Source organism: Myotis brandtii, unplaced genomic scaffold (genome assembly GCF_000412655.1).
Source record: "Myotis brandtii unplaced genomic scaffold, ASM41265v1 scaffold191, whole genome shotgun sequence".
NCBI classification, from domain to species: domain Eukaryota; kingdom Metazoa; phylum Chordata; class Mammalia; order Chiroptera; family Vespertilionidae; genus Myotis; species Myotis brandtii.
The window spans coordinates 9,054,364-9,074,991 of record NW_005357115.1 but is presented as its reverse complement, the minus strand read 5'-3'; the positions used below and the strand labels follow the sequence as shown (position 1 = coordinate 9,074,991).

The 20,628-nt window shown below is 38.1% G+C and overlaps 1 protein-coding gene across 3 annotated transcripts in view; it reads left to right on the top strand.

Moving 5' to 3' along the window:
• NRXN1 (neurexin 1) overlaps window positions 1–20,628 on the top strand; it is a 944,853-nt gene that overhangs the window by 782,109 nt on the left and 142,116 nt on the right. For all 3 annotated transcript variants that reach the window (XM_005864821.2, XM_014538489.1, XM_014538488.1), the window contains one exon: window positions 16,744–16,915. In XM_005864821.2, coding sequence (XP_005864883.1) covers window positions 16,744–16,915 — 172 coding nt within the window. The remainder of the gene's footprint in view (window positions 1–16,743; window positions 16,916–20,628) is intronic.

Genomic DNA, 20,628 nt, shown 5'->3' with positions numbered 1-20,628 from the left:
AAAAGTTTGCCCACCCCCGCCTAACCACTGAACACACCAGCCAGAGCTTGGCAGTATTCTAGAAACACTCCGTCAGTGTGTGGGTGGAAGACAGCAAGATGCACGTTTGGAGGTTGAAAGGTTAATTTTGGTGTCGTCATTAAATTCTCTTAGTTTGTGTGTGTATTTATTTGGAGAACTTGAGTGTTGCCTACTTTTGAACCAATAATCATACACCTTCTATAACCAGTGCATTTTAGTGGTCTGTGTTCATGTCAGTATAGTCATTTGTAAGGAAAATGTGCTGGAATAGCTCAGCTCTTGTAATGTAGATTGGACATTTTGATGTTTTAAGCCAGTGATGAATCAGCATGCATCAAAAACATAAATAAAGTAAAATGCTAAGAAAGCACTTAAATTTATAAGATACATTTATGCATCTGTCTTGAAAATATTTTCATAATTCCTTATGGAATTTTGAGGGGTATAAAATGTAATAGCAAAGAGGCTGATAGAGTTCATTAAAGCAGGAAATTGCATTTCTTTTTCAAAGTAATATGGAATAACTTAATTTTGACTAGAAAAGCTAATGAAAAGCTTAATGTCACTAAACCAGTTGTGCTAGGTTCACATTTTGTGCATCTCAGTTCAAACTTAAATGGTTCCCACATCTCTTACTCACCTATCATTAAGTGTAATTGTTGAATCTTGAGAATAAGTCATAGATTGTCCCTTGTTAGTTGTAAATTGGAGTGCAGTCAGAGCATGTATTAAATATGCTTCTCTCTTTTTGTCAACATCAAAAGTATGCTCTTTGCTTGAAGAGAAAGAGTTCTGCTATTTTTTGTGTCCATTTTTTTGGAGCAGTATGGGTTATTTAAGATTTCTAGCATGAAGCATTTTCCCAAAGCTGGCATTCTTGGGCACTATCTTGCATGAAATTAGCTAAAAATAAAAATGCTATCATTAAAAACTAGGCTTAGGGAGAAAGAGAAGATAGCGATGATTGAGAGGCTGATTTCAAAAGACTAAGATCAAAATGAAACCATTTTAAGAATTTTTATTTATAAATAAAAAATAGTCCATAAACATTCATGGAAGGAGAGTATTAAAAGCATCTGAATGGTCACATTTTTAAGAGAGATGTGAGATAGAAGAAGAAATAAGACTAATATAAACATTTATCATCATAACCTAGAGCAGGGGTGGGGAACCTTTTTTTCTCCCAAGGGCCATTTGGATATTTATAACATAATTTGGGGGCCATACAAAATTATCAACTTAAAAATCAGCTGCTTGCCGAAACCGGTTTGGCTCAGTGGATAGAGCATCGGCCTGTGGACTGAAGGGTCCCAGGTTCGATTCTGGTCAAGGGCATGTACCTTGGTTGCGGGCACATCCCCAGTAGGGAGTGTGCAGGAAGCAGCTGATCAATGTTTCTCTCTCATCGATGTTTCTAACTCTCTATCTCTCTCCCTTCCTCTCTGTAAAAAATCAATAAAATATATTTAAAAAAAAATCAGCTGCTGTATTTGGTCAAACACTTGATTAACTCATCCCTAATGCCTTGTCAGGGCCAGGCCAGTTGATTTCATGGGCCTTAAATGGCCTGTGGGCTGCAGGTTCCCATCCCTGACCTAGAGAGTAAACTAAAAAAGTTGAAAAATTACAATAAAAATATTTTGATTGGGTCAGTTCATATTTAAAGTTTTAGATATTCTACCATTAATTTTTTTATTATTTGATATAAAATATAGTTAATGATGGTTTATTTCATTCTTTTCTGAGACCATTTAAAGGCTTTATATCACAGTACTATATAAATATGGTTTTCTTAATGCAACCAAACTGGTTACAAAATTCAGATCCGTGTTTTCTTGATTATTGATTTTGACATTTGGAAGACTTGATCTGATGATAAGTTTTAATATTTATTTTTAAATATTAGGTTTATCCCTACTGGGAAACTACTTTCTCAGGATGATGGATATTCTATTGGATTTGATTGGAAGTTTGAGACACATCTTTCCAAAATGACAACAAATACTAAAAATGATTTAAAGAAATCTGTAGCTGTAGGGAAAATAGATACTAGATGAAAACAGATATTTAGACAACAGGGAGAGAGGAAAGACACAAACCCTTTCTGTGAGAGATCCTTCATTATAGTCTCTGAGCATTTGCTGACATACCAAATTATAATTAAACCTAAAGGATATTGTTGCCTCCATTTCTGTCCCCTAGGTCAGTGGTCGGCAAACCGCGGCTCACGAGCCACATGCGGCAATTTGGCCCCTTGAGTGTGGCTCTTCCACAAAATACCACGTGTGGGCGCGCACGTACAGTGAGAAGTTGACTTAAAACTTTAAGTAAAGTTTATTAAGTTAATTTTAGGGAACGTTGTGGAGTGAAAGAAGATGTAGTGTCGAGGATTGAGAAAGGTATGTTGAGATGGTTTGGACATATGGAGAGGATGAACGAAAGGAGATAGACGAAACAAGTATACAAGACGAGTGTGGATGGGAGAGTTGGAAGGGGTCGACCTCAGTGAACGTACCTCAATCAGATTGAGGATGTTTTTAGCAAAGGCCAGTTTAGGAGTACCCTAATTAAGTTAATAACAATGTACCTACCTATATAGTTTAAGTTTTAAAAATTTGGATCTCAAAAGAAATTTCAATCATTGTACTGTTGATATTTGGCTCTGTTGACTAATGAGTTTGCCGACCACTGCCCTAGGCTACTGAAGTATGAGAAAATTTACTCTGGCCCTAATGGTGGTGATGTGTTAGCCTACCAAATACTGAAAACCTGGACTAACTGAATGCCCATGAAAGAAGAATTGCTGGGTTCTGCCTATCCCATTTGGGCAACTTTGTCAGTGTTCAAAGCCTCATACAATGATTAAGGGTTTAGAGCAGCGGTTCTCAACCTGTGGGTCGCGACCCCTTTGGGGGTCGAACGACCCTTTCACAGGGGTCGCCTAAGACCATCAGAAAACACATATATAATTACATATTGTTTTGTGATTAATCACTATGCTTTAATTATGTTCAATTTGTAACAATGAAATTGGGGGTCACCACAACATGAGGAACTGTATTAAAGGGTCGTGGCATTAGGAAGGTTGAGAACCACTGGTTTAGAGGCTCTGGAATACTCTCATGTGGCCTCTCTAACTTCCAAGGGATCTTGAAAAGTGTCTAGAGGGAGGCAGTATGGTGTGGTTGAAAAACCTTAGTCTGGAACCAGATAGGACTGTGTTGATGTGACTAGATGATGTTTTAGCGCTGTGACTTCAGAAAAATCACTACACTACTTGCTTTGTGGTTCAAATATCCTCAGCATGATGATTATAAGCTAACAACAGAGATGTTCTGAGGATTAAAGAAATTAAAGTTTGATAAGTAATCAACATATTGTTTCGTATACACAATAGTAAAGATGTTAGCTTCTTTCTCTTTCCAAGAGGCTTAGTAATACCACTAAGACTCATTTTAGCACCTGGACGTTTTCTGAGAGGCACACTAGTATGGTCTTAAGCACACGAAACCTAGAACCTGGAACCTGGTTGCCTGAAACCAAATCATAGCTCTGATGCTTATTAGGCATGTGATTTGGGGCAAACCTTTTGAGGCTCAGCTTCCTCATCAAATAAATGGATATAATGATATATATTCTAATATATTATAATACCCATAAACTACTTAGAAGGAGTGCCTGGCACATCACAAGTATGTAAGAAGATTAGTTGTCATCACCATCATCATCATCATCATCATCATCATCGTCACTGTTACCGTCACCATCATCGTCATGCATCTGCTGAAAAAATGCAGCCCTTCTTGAATATTCATACTCATTGAGATTACACAACTGAATAAGTTAGATGTGGCTTCTGTTTGGCCTTAGAATGATATTTGTGATTAATTTCTCAGTGGATTTTTATCTTCTCAGTTAGGTTTGATTTGTGTTCATTTGGAAAGAGTTGGCATGTTTGGCAGGGGAAGCATGTAAGTGGAATATGAGAAAACAGCATATTAATCTTGCTGTGATATTTAATAATTAAAGATTTATCATAGATAACCCAAGGTCCACTGAAGCGTACTGTTAATCAAGGAAGATGTACCCTTCCTATATGGCACTGGCTTTTCAACTACTGTTAGGATAGAACTTTAGGTGAGTGTTTTTTTGTACTTCACTGGGTATCCACTAATCAAATTTTGTTTCATAAAAGGGCATTTTCACAGATAAACATTGGACTCTTGCCCAGCAGATCCAATGACCAGCTCCACCCTAAAATTCTCAAGTTACCCCCACCTCCCTCCCCCCGAAATATAGAGGATTAGTTATGTGAGAGTGGGAAGCAGGGAAAGAGCTAACCAGTGAGAAGGAACAGCAAAGATCCTAAGATAGGACAGAACATGGTACATTCATGGTGAGCAAAGGCCAGTGTGAGAGAGCATGAGGAAGAGAGAGAGCAAGAGCTGGTGTTCTTTTGTTAGATGGCTGATAACTTGACTTTGCTCCAGATATTTCTCCCTCAGGCTGTCTTTACTCTCTTATCAGAATCCACACATCTCCTCAAAATATCCTCTGGCTCTTTTAGGTCAACAGTGAGAAGAGATGATTTCAGGAAATCCTCAGTGGTAACTGCTCCTGAGAAGTTAGCATTAAACTTTTATCTCAAGTTCACAATGTTTATGAATTATTTGGATATGGGCACTCACTGTGTTGTTGGTTTCAAAACTCTTGAGTAAATTGCAGAAAAAATGGATATTTTTGACTATTTATTTGAATTTTTTTTTTCAAAAGAAGAATTGAATGAAGAATTTCTGCTCTTGTTTGAAGTGACTTGTTCAGTGGTTAGGAAACTGCCGTTTAGGGACTCAGACATTGAACCTTGCTCATTTTTTTCTTCCAGGTGAATGGGGAGATAAAAAGGTTAAAGGTGAAAACTTTTCTTTCTTCAACTAATTTGAGGAGGGTACTTGAAAAACTAGTCAAGTGATTTCAAGCAGTATTTTTAAGGAGAATACTTGCTACATCTTGAGATAAAAGGACTCCCTAGAAAAATAACTGAATAAGACATTCCACCCCGCAAAGAAACGAAACGTGTTACATGAGCTTTGAAATATAAGCATATGATGATGAATCATTTTTTGACATTGTAGAAGTAAATGACTTTTGGAAAATGTAGCAAGTCCCTGTTGATTCAGAAAGCCTTTATATATTACATATCATAAAGCACATTGATGAATGAAACTTAGGAACAAACAATTGAGTGTCAATATGCATACTGTTAGGTTTTATCAATTATTTTCCATTTTTAGATTGGAAGATTTTAGAAATATACTTAGCTATCTTTTTCCAGTTGCTTTATTTGTGCAAATGATATATTTTAGTTTTTATGCATACTTTCTTAACCTAGTTTTATCCCTCTTTGACAAACCTTCTAGATAATACCAACATATGTTCATATATAATTTACATATCTCTATCTTTATAAGAAGTCGATATATTTATATCTGAATCTGCATTTGTACATAAAAGCATCTGTCTTTATACATACTTGATTTCCTCCGTGGGGCCAATATTTCCTCTGCCTATAAAACTCATACTCCCATGATTGATTTCTTCACATCTACACCTCCTCAAAGAGGCTTTTCTTAATCACTCACTGCCTCTTATAACACCCTGCTCTTTTCCTTCTTGACACTTAGCATACTTTATATGCTAATACAAAGTTTAAAGTATAAAGAAATAATGAGAGACTTAGGCTCTATAATAGCAGCAGTGCCATCTGTTTTCTTAACCACCCTTTATCCCAAACTTAGCAGAATGTCAAGGAGTATAGTAAGAAATCTACTTGTGTTTGTTGAATGAATGAATGAATGAATGAATGAATATCATGAATATCATTGAGGATTAAGCTCATGTATGATACTTCCAAAAATTTTAGTGTATTTTAGGCAAGAAAATCATGCAATTTAGGGAAATGAATGCATGTAAACACAACCAACAAATACAGTTTTAAAATTTTGAGTCTTACAGAGAATGGTACGGTGATTTGTGAAACACACTGCACCTAAATACACTGACAAGAAATGTTGGTAAGCATTTCTTGACATTATTTTATTTTTGTGGGAGTATTATTGTTTTATTAAGACAAAGAAAGGTCATAATCATCAGGAACCTTGGCCTTAGAGATTCTGCATTCTCTCCTGGAAACTCTTTTGTGCCAAAATTACATACATAAACATAGATTTATTTTTGATGGCTGCAGAAATGATGACTTACCACACTGGGGATAATGGAGCCTTGCTGATTCTATAGAAAATAGTCTTTGGTGAATGCATTTCTCCACCCATATGCACACATTTGCTTTTTCTAAGGATGTCAGACCGGTAGTCCTGGACTAGAAGTCAATAAGAAAGAAAAGAAGGGAGGTATCAATTGTCAGCTTTTCTCTTGAATGCATTTCAAGTTAGGGCTCTGCTTGAGGCTTATGAAAACCAAGACAGCGTTATTTAAAAATCAGCCCCTCAAACACACTTAAAAATATCACCTCATTCTTATTTTTCTGGTTACAAGTCATTATTCACAAACATGATTTTAAAAAATGATATTCCTTCCAAACCAACCTTTTCTTTCATAAGCATTTATCAACTGAGACCTTTAAAATAATTGCATATATCTCTTGATATGTTTTTGTTTTTCAAAAACAGTTTTTAAAATGCAAAGGCTGGTTGTGTTTTACTTACAACCTAATTACTAAGGTTACATTTGCCATGCAGAGGACTAAAATCACCATCCAATGATATTTTATTTGTCTTAAAAAATGTTGTGCTATAGATTTGGAACTTTAGAGTCAGACTGTAATTATATAATCAGCTCTTCACCAAAATGATGGTCCTGAGATACAACAAGTAAATTAAATCTACAAATAACCCCAAACCGTTTTTATAGGAAAATCATTTTGCAAAGAAATGCCAACAGCTAGCAGAATTGATAAAGCCAAGTGTCTTCTCCTGTGCAGTTCCTGGTGGAGGGAATACCAAGCAGTGTAACGGTGCAAAGACAAGAAATCAGAGAGAAACAAAGGGTATGGTTTTAATCAGTCCCTGAAATACAATGTTTATGGCACAGAGTTTCCGGAATGACTATAAAGTGTGAGCAAAGCTCATTTAACATCTACTGGTAACCAAAGGTTTTTAAAGCAACAGTAATAAAACAAGTAAAAGTAAACTTAACAAAAACACAAGCCATATCTGATCACCTCATTGCACTTTGGACAAGGCTTACCTTAAACCAGTGTGGTTTTAGATCTCCATGCAGCAGCCTGAGGCGTTTGTCATGATGCCAGACCACTGGGCCAAATATTCAAACCAGAAGTATTACATGTGAAATATTAAGAACCTTACATAGGCCAGCAGTCAATGCCCATTTTTCGCTCTATTTAATTCCTGACTTTTTATTTTCCAGGGAAAGAAACTTACGATAGAACACACTCTTTATAAGTACACATTTAAAGATGAGGATTTCAACTTCCGTATGGTTATTTTAGGGGTGAAAATACAGAATTGGTGATCTGAATGAGCTGGTTCTAATTCCCAAGAGGATAAGTTAGCTGTATTTCATTCTACAGCAGATATGATATCATGCAGAGGTTTGCTGTTTTGACCACAGGAAGGTACCATGAAAAAGGCATGATGTTCTCTGTGAGCTTCTGGCTACACTGGAAAAGTTCATAATGGTGCAAGAATACCTTTTTAAGTAGAAAGGATGATTCAGTATTGGCTCAACTGGCACAATGAGCAAAATAGAGACGATTTCAAAAACACTATTATTAGGGTTATTGCCCTTTTCAAAGATATACCAGTCAGTCATTTATTGGGCTAATTTTATGTCAACATTTATTTTTGATAGTTTTATCTAATGAAAAATAATGTGAGGAAATTAGGTATTGAGGAGTTAGTGTTATCACCAGAACTCATGGTCTATTCATCGTCAAGAAGAGAACTCATTGACCCTATTCTCATTTACACCACCAAGTCCTACACACTGGGCAAGGCAAGCATTCTTACCCATACAGACCAGTCCCTCTATTAACCCTGGAGAGGAAGGGTTATACTTTTCTGGCAAAAAACACCCATAATTTACAAAAGGCCTCCCAGGTTACTCTGAGAAAAGTGAACCCAGCGGGACATTGGAAAATTGCTGATTTAAAAATATTTTTTAAAATCTTAGAATTCATTTATTTTATAAATTCTGAAAAAATCTAAGACTCAAATTCAAATTTAGGTGATTTTGATGTGTTTCAAAAACTAGTACTTTCTAATTTTTTTCTGTGCTAACTGCTTCGCTATCCAGTTCAGCTTATCATAGCCTCATAGCATCACTGCGATGGAAGGGGTCACGGAGGTTGTCTAAGCAGTTTCTGCTTCAGGACCAATAGCGAGAGAGTTTGTCCCATAGGTTTGAATTTTAGATTGTTCCTTTTTGAGCCACATGGTGGATAAACGCTCTGACTTTGATCAGATCTCAGCCTTTCTGAGCTTGAGCTTCTTCATTTATAAAATAGATACAGTGCTTCATGAGCTGTTTTGAAGATCAATGAGATATCATATATTCTAACTAAGTGGTACTAGTTATATAATTCAAGCATTATTTCCATCAGTCTATTCAGGGAGCAAAACATTTCTTTTCCAAGTGTGAGAATAACCAGTACTAGTAATAATAATAAAACTCACACAACTCACAGGGCTGAGTTGTCATTAAGTGCGCTAAGAACTTTATCTGCATTATCTCATCAAAAGAAGGGTGATGAAAATGTTCTAGAATTCAATAGTGGTGATAGTTGCTCAACCTCATGAAAATACTAAATCCACTGGAGCATACACTTTAAAAGGGTAGATTTTATGATATCTGAATTATACCACAATTTAAAAAAGAACATTGTATGGGAAAGAGTATTAGAAAATTACAAATGAATAGGTAGTGTGAAAAGAGTTGTGAAGGATACAGTGAAAAATGAGTCAGTCTTTTATAAATATGGTTGAGGAGTTAAAACAGGTTCATAAAAACCACACCTAAATAATGTGTGAAGGTGGAGTGTCAAGGCTTGCAGAGTTTTGCAAGACACTCTGTAGACAGAGAGATGATTGTGAACCTCCAGTAGGGTAATACTGTTAGGATATTACTTCATGGAGCCGAAGGAGCTCTAGTATTCTGTACAATGGAGCCATATTAGGAAAGGTATATGACCTTAATGAAGATTTTGTGGAAAAGGAAAATATTAATTTCTTACAATGTGTTAGCACTAAATATGATCCTTCTGGAATGGTATGATCACCCTAGCTCTCACCCACTTCTGATTCCTTGTGTGGTGCACGGAAGTGTAATTAGCCAAAAGGAAAGAGGCACTTTGCAGTTACCCTACTCTCAACTCAGTCTTCTGAGCATGCCTAGGTGTCAAGACCCTTTCCTAGAAACAAACACAGCTGAAGTCATCTGTTTCAGACGCCCCTTCAACTTGGTTAGTCGTAGTATTGATGTTCATTAACTATGTGATCTGGGGCACATTAGTAAACTCTCTGAGAGAGAGAATAGATTAAGTATCCTAGGAGTTTCAGGTAGATACATCATGTGTAGCTCAGTGCCTGACACCCAGTGAGCACTCTGGTATGTAGGGACTGGACAGACAGATGGGAGGCAGAGGGGACATATCTTCTATGTCCCTGGGTGTCTTTGGCATTTATCTGTGCTATAGGCGTCCAAATGCTGTCTGGCTCCTGGGAGACTCACTGAGACCCTTCAGAACCCTCCCCCACCATTCACCTGAGCTCCTTCTCATTGCTCTCTGGATTCTTGTGGTGGTGACTATTTGCTTCCATGATTTATCGTCCCAATTTGATTGAAACTTCCCAAAGACAGAGAACATACTTTATATATTGCATTGTCCACACATTTATTCAGAATGCAGAATGCATATTATATATTTTATTTTTATTTATTAACTGAATGGATTTTTAAATTATTTCTCAATGGGGAAAGTGGGAGACAGGGTAGCAGTAGCTTTTGGTTTTTGAAATAGTGTGGGGTTTTTATTTGGGGGCAAGTGCATTTCCAGTTTAATTCCAGGTTAAAATAACTAAACGAAAGTTACTTCTTGACATTATGGACCATCCAGAGTGGGAGATGTAATCTCTTTCAGTCTATAGGACCTTTAAGTCATTAATTTGGAAGTGTGTTTGGGGTGAATTAGAAATTCCCTGAATTTTTTATTTGTTTAGAGATGAAAGAACAGGTGGGTTTCTGTCACACTCTGTACTGTTACTTACTCCAGCCATAGTGACTGCAGGCCTCAGAGTCCCCCTTGAGCCTTAAAGCCTCTGGTCTCTGGTGAAGATTAGTCTCTGGACAAGGAAAACACACCATTTAGCCTGACTCTGATTTCAGCTGATAATGCAGAACCGGAACATGGGAGTTGGTCTGTATTCTGAAATGGGCACAATCATGAAGTGCATTTGAAGACATTGTCAAGTTCTGTCCAAATTGGGCCCCTGGAGTATAGGATTATATAAAGTTAGAGGCCTGGTGCACAAAATTCGTGCACTTTGCGGGGGGAGGTCTCTTAGCCCAGTCTGTGCCCTCTCGCAGTCTGAGAACCCTCAGGGGTTGTCCGACTACTGCGGAGGCAGGAGAGGCTCCCACCACCTCCGCTGCACTCGCCAGCCTTGAGCCTGGCATCTGGCTGAGCAACGCTCCCCCTGTGGGAGTGCCCTGACCACCAGGGGGCAACTCCTGTGTTGAGCATCTGCCCCCTGGTGGTCAGTGGGCACCATAGCAACCAGTTGTTCTGCTGTTTGCTTGATTTGCATCTTAGCTTTTCATTATATAGGACTAGAGGATCGGGTCTAAATTGGCAGTCAGACATGCCTCTCACAATCTGGGACTGCTGGCTCCCAACCACTCGCCTGCCTGCCTGCCTGATTGCTCCTAACCGCTTCTGCCTGCAAGCCTGATCACTCCCTAACCGCTACCCTGCCAGCCTGATCGATGCCTAACAGCTCCCCTGCCAGCCTGGTCACGCCCAAATGCCCTCCCCTGCTGGCTTGGTTGCCCCTAACTGCCCTCCCCTGCTGGCCTGGTCACCCACAACTGCCTTCCCCTGCAGGCCTGGTCACCCCCAACTTACCTCCCCTGCAGTCCTGGTACCCCCAACTTCCCTCCCCTGCAGTCCTGGTTCACCCCAACTGCCTTTCCCTGCAGGCCTGGTCGCCCCCAACTGCCTTCCCCTGCTGGCCTGGTCACCCCCAACTGCCCTCCCCTGCAGGCCTGGTCCACCTCAGTTGTCCTCCCTGTAAACCTGTTTCCCCCCAGTTGCCCTCCCCTGCAAGCCTGGTCACCCCCAACTGCTCTCCCCTGCTGACCTAGTCACCTCTAACTGCCCTCCCCTGCTGGCCATCTTATGGTGGCCATCTTGTAACCACATGGGGGCAGCCATCTTGTGCGAGGGTGTGACAGTCAATTTGCATATCACCTCTTTATTATATAGGATTCTACAATAGAAGCTTGTAGGCTACAACCAAGCCTCCCCGCTAATCTACATGCTGTCCAAGGTTGCACACTTGTTCATCCTGTTGGTTGATGCTCTCTACCAGAGTGTATAAGCAAATAAACCAAAAAATAGGAGACCATTTTTATTGGTCTATTTTCCGAGACATAGTTGAGCCAAATATTTCTGCATAATAATCCCAGATAGCAGACAAAAGCCAGTGACATTTCTATATGCTATATACAGGCTAAATCTTAATATGTATATTCTGTTTTATCTATTTAATATACACATCAGTGGAAATATATCTGCATCTATAACATACAAACATGTTCCTTGAAGTATGCCGAAGATATCCAGAATATCATTAAATTTTAATCAAATATTTTTCAAATGAATATGTGATTGCAGCTGAAATTAAACGGTGCATTAAACTATAGTGCTACTGGCTAGAACTTTCAAGTTCCTTCCCAGTGTCATCTTTCATAATGTTTCCTTTTAAGTTGGTTTAATAACATAATCATTATTCAGAAATGAGCTTTTGTGAAAAAATTAATAATTACTTTGTCACTATTTATTTAATGAATCCATGGAAAGACTTCATTAAATTATAAATGCCTCGTTACTGATATTCTTATAATAGATTTTTGAAATTATAGTGTGAGCCAGTTATCCATTTCAAGGAAGATACAATGCTGAAAGATCAGTACATGTCCAGTGAAATTACTGCTGGTTTTCCTAATGCAATATTCATGAGAACTTGCCGGAGACAATCACATTTAATCCCAGAGAATAAGAATTTGAAATGAATTCTTTTAAATTGTAATTGTCCATTGGTAAGAAAGTTCGGCAAGGCTTATTGTTTCTATAATTGAAATGGCTTTCTATTCTGTCAACATGGGAGATATGTGTTTGTAGAATATTTACAATTTCTGAATGGAAAAATAAATGTAGGTCCTAAATATAATTGATATTAATATTTTGTGGTTTATATGCATTTTAATGTAATTGTTTTCAGGGGAAAAAATGATCCTGCATCTATCATTTATGATTAATTGTTTTTCAAGGATGTGATGTAACCTGGGTGGGGTAATAATATCTGAATTAGGGTAGAGTGTGTTATCATTTGAGTCTACTTTAGTGGTATACAGTTCTGTTCTAGCAGATGTTGGAGTTTGATCCATGAGATATCAAAGATGTTGGAAGTTCAAGGACTAAATTAACATTTTCAGAGGAAGATTAACATCATTTCAAAGTCAGAAGATTTCCAAGCATTACCAAACCTCATTATCTCTTAATAGTTTGTTTTACTGTGTTGCAAGAAAAGCATCTCTGTGAAGTCTGGGGATTTCTGTACCCTAGAAAATAAGCATTTTACATTTCGTAGTGCAGAAAATTTAGGGATGAGGTAAAGGGACATGTTTGGTTTGGTGCATTTTGTACTTTTAGCTTCTATTCATGGACCATGAATCTCCTTAAAGCATAGAGCTCTGATAACAATTGACTATTAGGGGTAGGAAACTTTAATAATTTCTTTCAGTCTATCCTGAGATAAGAAACATGCTTGTGATAGAAGAGATCCTAAAAACAATGGGCAACTCTATTGTTTTACAATTCTGTGTTGAAATATGTGATTCCTAGGGCACAACAGGAATTTAAACATGTTCTATGGAATATTTCTTCCTTACCCCCAGGAAGTGCAACTACTTTGGTCACTCTAGGGCAGTGATAGTGAACCTATGACACGCATGTCAGAGGTGACACGCGAACTCTTTTTTTTGGTTGATTTTTCTTTGTTAAATGGCATTTAAATATATAAAATAAATATCAAAAATATATGTCTTTGTTTTACTATGGTTGCAAATCTCAAAAAATTTATATATGTGACATGGCACCAGAGTTAAGTTAGGGTTTTTCAAAATGCTGGCACGCCGAGCTCAAAAGGTTCGCCATCACTGCTCTAGGGTAGTAAAATGTCATCTGTTCACTGTAGATATAAGAAGTACTTTCAGTTCACTCCTTTGTAATAATAAATGCAGCCTCAATTAAAGCCGGTCCCTTGGCACTGCATGGGCTGACTGGAAGCTGCCACTTGCACTGGGGTTGTTTCTCCTCTTGTTCCCACAACATTCACTTATCTTGCTTCCTCATCCTCCAAAGGATGAGGCAGAAGAAAGATGACATAAGAGACAGAAATGATCTTAGTTGCCTAGTACAATAGTAGCCATCTAGCTGGGCTTAGCCTATGCTTTGTTGACTCTGAGGAGCATTTTTGGGGGCATTTTGGTGAGTTCTTTGTGCTGTTAACAACATCATTGGAATTTCTTTACCTGTAGTTCCCTTGAGGAGGGTGGGTGCTCCTCCAGATGGTCATTTAGGATTCCCCCCTCACTCCCCAGGTACCCGTTACTGCTTCTCCTGGTTCTTTCTGTTGTGTTGTCTTCACCACTTACCACCCCTCACCACAGGGGCTCTCTCGGACAGGACACAAAACAATTCTGAGCTGGCTTCCTAACCCATGTTCCACTGGCAATGCTCATGTGTTCTTTGTTCTAACAAACTCATTCACAAGTGATTCCTGTCACAGGAATATCTTTGCTCTGCTGTCAGTTCATCACCTAGTCACAGTCTTTCCCCTTGAAGATTTCTCAGGCAAGAGTCAAATCCCAGTTTACTGAACCACTGCCACCAAATTCCAGGAGACAAGAACCAAACTTTCTGAAGTTCTACCTTCCACCTTGGCTGTACCTGCAAAACATGTTATATCCCAATTCTCCCCCCAAATCTTCTTCTAATGATCGATCTCCTCTTGGCCTTTCTTTTCTCTTTCATGGGCTGGAAATAATAGTAGGTCCCAAATTTAGGGTGCCAAGAGCCATTTTCAGTGCTTTCCTTTGCAAGTTTGGCTTAGGCTTTTACCTCATTTTGTAATAAGAAAGTAGTGATCTATTTGTTTTTAACTGATTATTTTAAGATTGCAACTGAAACGGAGACAAAAACATTTTATTGTAAATCCCATTGCATCTAAATATCAGTTGCTTTCTGTCCTCTAGAAAATTATTTTAAGCACACATTAGTTGATACATTTGTGAAATCTGCAAGGCATAATGCAAGGTCCTATGGTGTTCCTACTCCAGCAGGAAAGAGAAAACAGGTAGCAAGGGACATCTAGAGTTACCAGCTCTGCTACCTGAAGTTGGGATGAGCCAATATTCCCCAAATTCAGCCTAATATAATGATGAGGAGCATAAATCCTAGAGCCAGACTGCCTGGATTTGAATCACAGTTTTTCTCTCTCTAACTGTGTGGCCTTAGCCAGGTTACTTAATCACATTGTGCTTAGTTTCCTCATCTGTCTAACGGAGATAAAATAGTACCTTTCTCACAGGGATCTTATGAGAAATACCAGACTTAGTATTGCAGTTAGAACTTAGAACATTATAAAGGTGTTTGCTAAATAAAGATAATGCCTAAAAGAGAATGCCTGCATCTCTGCATGGACTTCCCTGAGTCCCCTGGATGAATGTTGGATATATTTAAAGTTTTATTGGAAACACAGTGTTGTTGTTGTTGTTGTTGTTATTGTGTGTGTTTATCACCTGAATCATTCTACACAATCTGGAATAACTAATAATGGCATACATTTTGAAGTAAGGATTATGAAAAATATGGTAGAAAATAAAAATAAGTCCAGGGGACAACAGTATACCTGAAGTCTATGCAGCTAGAAAAACTGTCCTACTCACTTTGACTCTGAGTTTCCTAATAACCAAAATCAAAAATGAAATATGAAAAAAAAAGAAATGTAATTTTGTCATATTGTCTGTCAAGCCTGAAACAAATAAAAATTTTAAAAAAATTAGAAACCATATTAACCTATTATAAGAAAAAGATCTTTTATGGACAACAAGGACCAGGAAAAAGAAAAATAGAAACCTTTAGGATGTGTGCACGAGGGGGGCAATGAGCACTGTCCAAATAACACCTTCATGTACTTCCCTTTAATCAATGCAGTTTTGGACAGCGTTTTCGTATAACAATTCTCAATGTAAGCTGATACTCTTGCTGTTTAGCTCAATGCCAAGAATCTGGCAAGATGTCTAAAGGATGCGGTCCAAATATTCAGGTTTTCAATATTCTGATGGTTAATTTCTGCAGAAATGGATGGAGTACATGCCCTTTAAATTCCTCTGCCCCCATGGAGTTCTTCCCAATGGAGGTTTGACGAAAGGTGAACTACAGAGAATTTGAGGTTATGTACACGAACAAGGGCCTGCAGTGCTTTAAAAACCCACTGAACTCATGATAAAGTTGACGGTTCTACTGTTAGAGAATGTTTCTCGGAAGCAGAGGACACAAGCCCATGTTTCTTTGCCACCGTGTAGTATGCAGTTCTAAAGTTAACAATAACAAACTCTGTGCTTAGAATTAGATTTGCAACGCTGTTTTGCATAATCCAGAGAGGGGAGTTGATAATCATAGCTAGCCATATCTTAGCTTAGATAGAAAGTAACAATGAGGAAACTGAATTCTAATTCCAGTACCCATCCACCCATTAAGTTATGTGACCTTGAGCAAGTCATTGCACCTTCTTGTGTCATAGTTTCATCATCTATAAAATAAATTGAATGCATTTCAGGCTCGTAGAATTGGATGATTTGTGTGTGTGTGTGTGTGTGTGTGTGTGTGTGTGTGTGTGTGAATAATGACCTAGAAACTGCATTTAAATACCTGCCTGTATGCCCATACCTTTTCGAGTGACTTTCTATATTGTGATTATTTGTCAGTTGTCTCTAAACAGACTTCATAGCTCTGTTTTCCCCAGTTATTAAAAGGGAGAATGTCAAGCCTCATTTTTCTCATGAAATGTAAAGAGTGGATTAAAGGAGCGGTGAGATGGGACATGAAAGGATGTCCTTTCACACAGACAGCTGTGCATGTTGTCTGTGGCAACCTCTGGGAAGGAGGCAGCTCAATTCTTTTGAAAGTGTCTTTTGGAATATCAATTATCCATGAAGGAAATGCTTCAGATTTACCCAAATGTCAAGAACCTTTCTTCCACATGAGTCTTTCAGAAGTAAAATCGGAGGAAAACAGCCGTTGTCTGAAGCATGTTCTTGATCAATATCCTGTATGTAATTCTAACTAAATGCTGACGGATCAGCGCAACTTTATATAACTTTTCTCCCCCTCCTCTCTTCCAGCACCAAGGAAAAATTGGAGTTAAATTTAATGTTGGGACAGATGACATCGCCATTGAAGAGTCCAATGCAATCATTAACGATGGGAAATACCACGTAGTGCGTTTCACGAGGAGTGGTGGCAATGCCACCTTACAGGTGGACAGCTGGCCAGTGATCGAGCGCTACCCTGCAGGTAAGCCAGTGAATGGGTATCCGGGGAAGATTTAATGAAAAACAAAACACTGTTTTGCGTTCGTTTCACCCAATTGTGGGTTTTCTGAGAAACCATCATGTATTTATTGGACTTTAGAGTCATGTGAATGTCCTGCTGTCCTAAACTGTTCTTGATATGATGTGCAAATGGCATTTTACAGAGGAACTTGAAGGCACACGTTACCGTTTGTGAAATTTAGAACATCAGTGAAATCAGAAAAATGCACACATAAAGGGCACACCATGTCAAAGCTGTTTTGTTTTTGTTTTTAAATTGGATCCTTCCATTTGAACAAAGGAAAGGCTTTGTCAAAAGTAACAGAGTGAAAATTTAAAGCTAAAGGAGGGAATATTATAACCCGTTTCCCTGAAAGGAAATAGAACCAGGTGATTCCTTTGATGGTGATATGCAGCTGAAACTCATGAAATGTGCAGGTGGGCCATGGGACAACCAGAGAAACAGTAAAGGAACTATTTGTAGTACCTGTAAGTCAGTAGCTATAAGAGCCTGAAAATAAATGAGGTTTGTTTTCACTGTCACATAGCTGTGGGGTTTCACGAGGATTCTGACACCAGCATCACTCATTTTAAGTCTCTAAAATGAACGTGAGGCTATCATAGAGAAAATAAAAATGATCGTGTTCATAGTTCATGAGCTTTGTGAGTGCTGCGCTATTGAAACAAAGGCAGTAGATTTGAAATTTAAGCCGTTGTTACTTGTGATTGCATATATTCTCAATTAAAGTAACATGTTATTTTAAAGTAAAATGCAAATTAAAAGTATAAAGGTATTTATTGCAATTATAATCCTCTCTACATTTTGGTACAAAGGAGATTACTAAAAACATCAACCTCATTTTTCTCTGCTCCCCTTTTAGATAGAACTGGATTTTTTTGGCATGTGGATGTGTTGTTTTTTAAAGAAGAGCTATAGAACAGTAGAAAGAAAGAGTGTAAAAAGAAATTTTCATTTTGCACAATAACAATGATTACCTAAAGGTATCGATGAGCCCCTATATTACAAGTACTTTGTTTCTTGGAAGAAACAATTTGAGGAAATAACTAACTTACTAAACAAAGATCAAGCTTCCTTCGTACTGACTCACGATTATGGAATCGAGTGTCTGTGATGCCCTTGTGCACCTTTGCTGATTTATAAAATTTTACATCTCTAACCCTCATCTCAAACCTCTTTTATAAACTTTGTGCTCTTCAAATATTTGCTCAATTAAATGCAGTATAAAGCTGCTCTATAACAAAATTTAGAAGCAAGCGCATTAATAATACCTGCCTATTATAGTACTGGCAAATAGTGGGTACTTAGTAAATATTTGCAGAATTGATATCCTGGGGAATTATCCCAATTTTACACTGTAATTATGAGAATGTGCACCTTCTGTGGCCGTCTGTAGTAAGGTGGACTGGAAGACTGGGAGGAAAGTGCCTGAAATCTGTACACATTGTCGCATAGCCCCCAACAATCCCTTATTGCGTTTACTGAAATCCTAGTTGAAATGTATTGTTTTTAATAACTACATCCTTGATGGAATTACAGAAAAGTAAATTGGCGAATTTCTTAAAATACAATGAATGAATACCTCCTTACTGAGAGGAAGCCATGGCCCTGGACTCCATGAAAGATAGAAAGCAGGATGAGATCTAGATCCTGACCCTGGAATACGTTATCTGTTAATAGTGGACATGAACATGTAAAATGATCCATTTATTATTATTACAGAGTGGCAGTTGCCTCTTGAAGCCTAGCTTTGTTTCACCAGTTAATGATGTAAACGTACCTTCATTTAGAAACTTTTTCACTCTTTCCACACTTTCCAAATCGGTATCTTTAAGAACGCTGTCCTGGTGAATGTTAATGATGACCTATGTTGGGGGAGAGAGGAATTCCCACTCTCAGCTAAGTCTGAATTAAACTAAATTGAAAGTGGCTACACTGGGCTTTATTATACTAATATTCATAATTCACCTCTAAAAGGGAAGTATGGTTGCATTTCCCAAGCACAGATCATCAGAACGTAATTTACTAATGCATTATTAGTTCACGTGGGTAAATATTTTTGTTTTTAAAATTTTTCATACCTCACTATTTTATTATAGCTCATGTGATTAAATGGACCAGATATGGTGTACTAGCTATAGTTCAAAAAAGTTATGGTCCCTGTGTTTTTGTGGCATGCTAATATTCAATTTGAATAGTGGTCATTAAGATCGGGCAGTATTGATTAAGTCAGCAAATATTTGTATATTTTTTTTCTGGACTAATATCTGTTTAACACATATAATGTCTTTATTTACCAATTAAATGGATGTTCAGTATAAAAATATATATGTATTTAAAAATCAGAATCTGGCAATGTCATGGTAATGAGCAAATCTTTAGAAATAGATATTTTGTATGCAACCTTTTATATTTAGTCCTTTACCAAAAAAGTATTTTAGATAATATTAACAAACACAGAGTAAGCAACGCTACAGTTACTCGGAAGGATGCAAGCAAGGGTAAAATGCAGTTTGCCCTCAAGAAAATTAGAGCACCTGTGGGGAATTTTAATATATGCATATACAAAGTTAATGATCAATATGTGAAGAGCTCACAGGAGTCACCATCGTTGCCATCAGTATTTTATTAATCATCTGCTCTGTGTGCATTTCAGCATGATGCTGAGGTAGGAAATAAGCCGTGAACATGTCAAATGCCCTTTTTTCTTGGAGCTTCATCTGCCACAACTCCATGAAGGCTGAGTACAAATTTAAGTGTCATCTAGATTAAAGTTGTTAGAACAGAGCAATTTTATGTCTACGTTTAATAGAAATGTCTAGTATATCTCTTTTATGTTGGTTTGTGGATGGCTATTTTTTATTTTTAAAAATTTGTGTTATTATTCATTAGAAAAATAGTTGGACCATAGCCTTTACCACCAAATTCTATAAGGAGAGAAGAAGGAACCAACAGACTATACTTGGTTCCTTTTAAAGTGCCTGTGCAGCAAAATATGGATAATAAGGGCTGAAATTAGTAATTAAGTATAGCACTTAACCTTCCATTATAGGGCTTTGTGGTACGTACTTTTATACGAGGCAATTTATCTGGTAGCAACACTATCCTATATAATAAAACCCTAATATGCAATTTGACTGAATGGCGGAATGACTAGAAGAACGACCGGTCACTATGACGCACACTGACCACCAGGGGGGCAGACACTCAACACAGGAGCTTCCCCCTGGTGGTCAGTGTGCTTCCACAGGGGGAGCGCCGCTCAGCCAGAAGCCAGGCTCATGGCTGACAAGAGCAGTGGCAGTGGCGGGAGCTTCTCCCGCCTCCACTGCAGGCGGGTGGTAAGGAGCAAGGGGTCCCAGACTGCGAGAGCCCCGGACTGCAAGAGCCCTGGACTGCGAGAGGGCACAGGCCGGGCTGAGGGGCCCCCCAGTGCATGAATTTTGGGTACCGGGCCTCTAGTACCTTTAATAAAAAGCACCTAAAAGCATTGACCAGAGGTACCCCACCTGTAATGGTCTGGAAAGCTTTCATAGAGAAAGTAATTAGTAGAGGTAGATTAGATACTCTTTTGGAGTGTATGAAATAATCCCAATAACTCAACAATTTACATTTTAGAATAAATACTGAATTTTCTGCATAGGGACCCAGTTTCTGTTATTTTCTGTACATGGAGC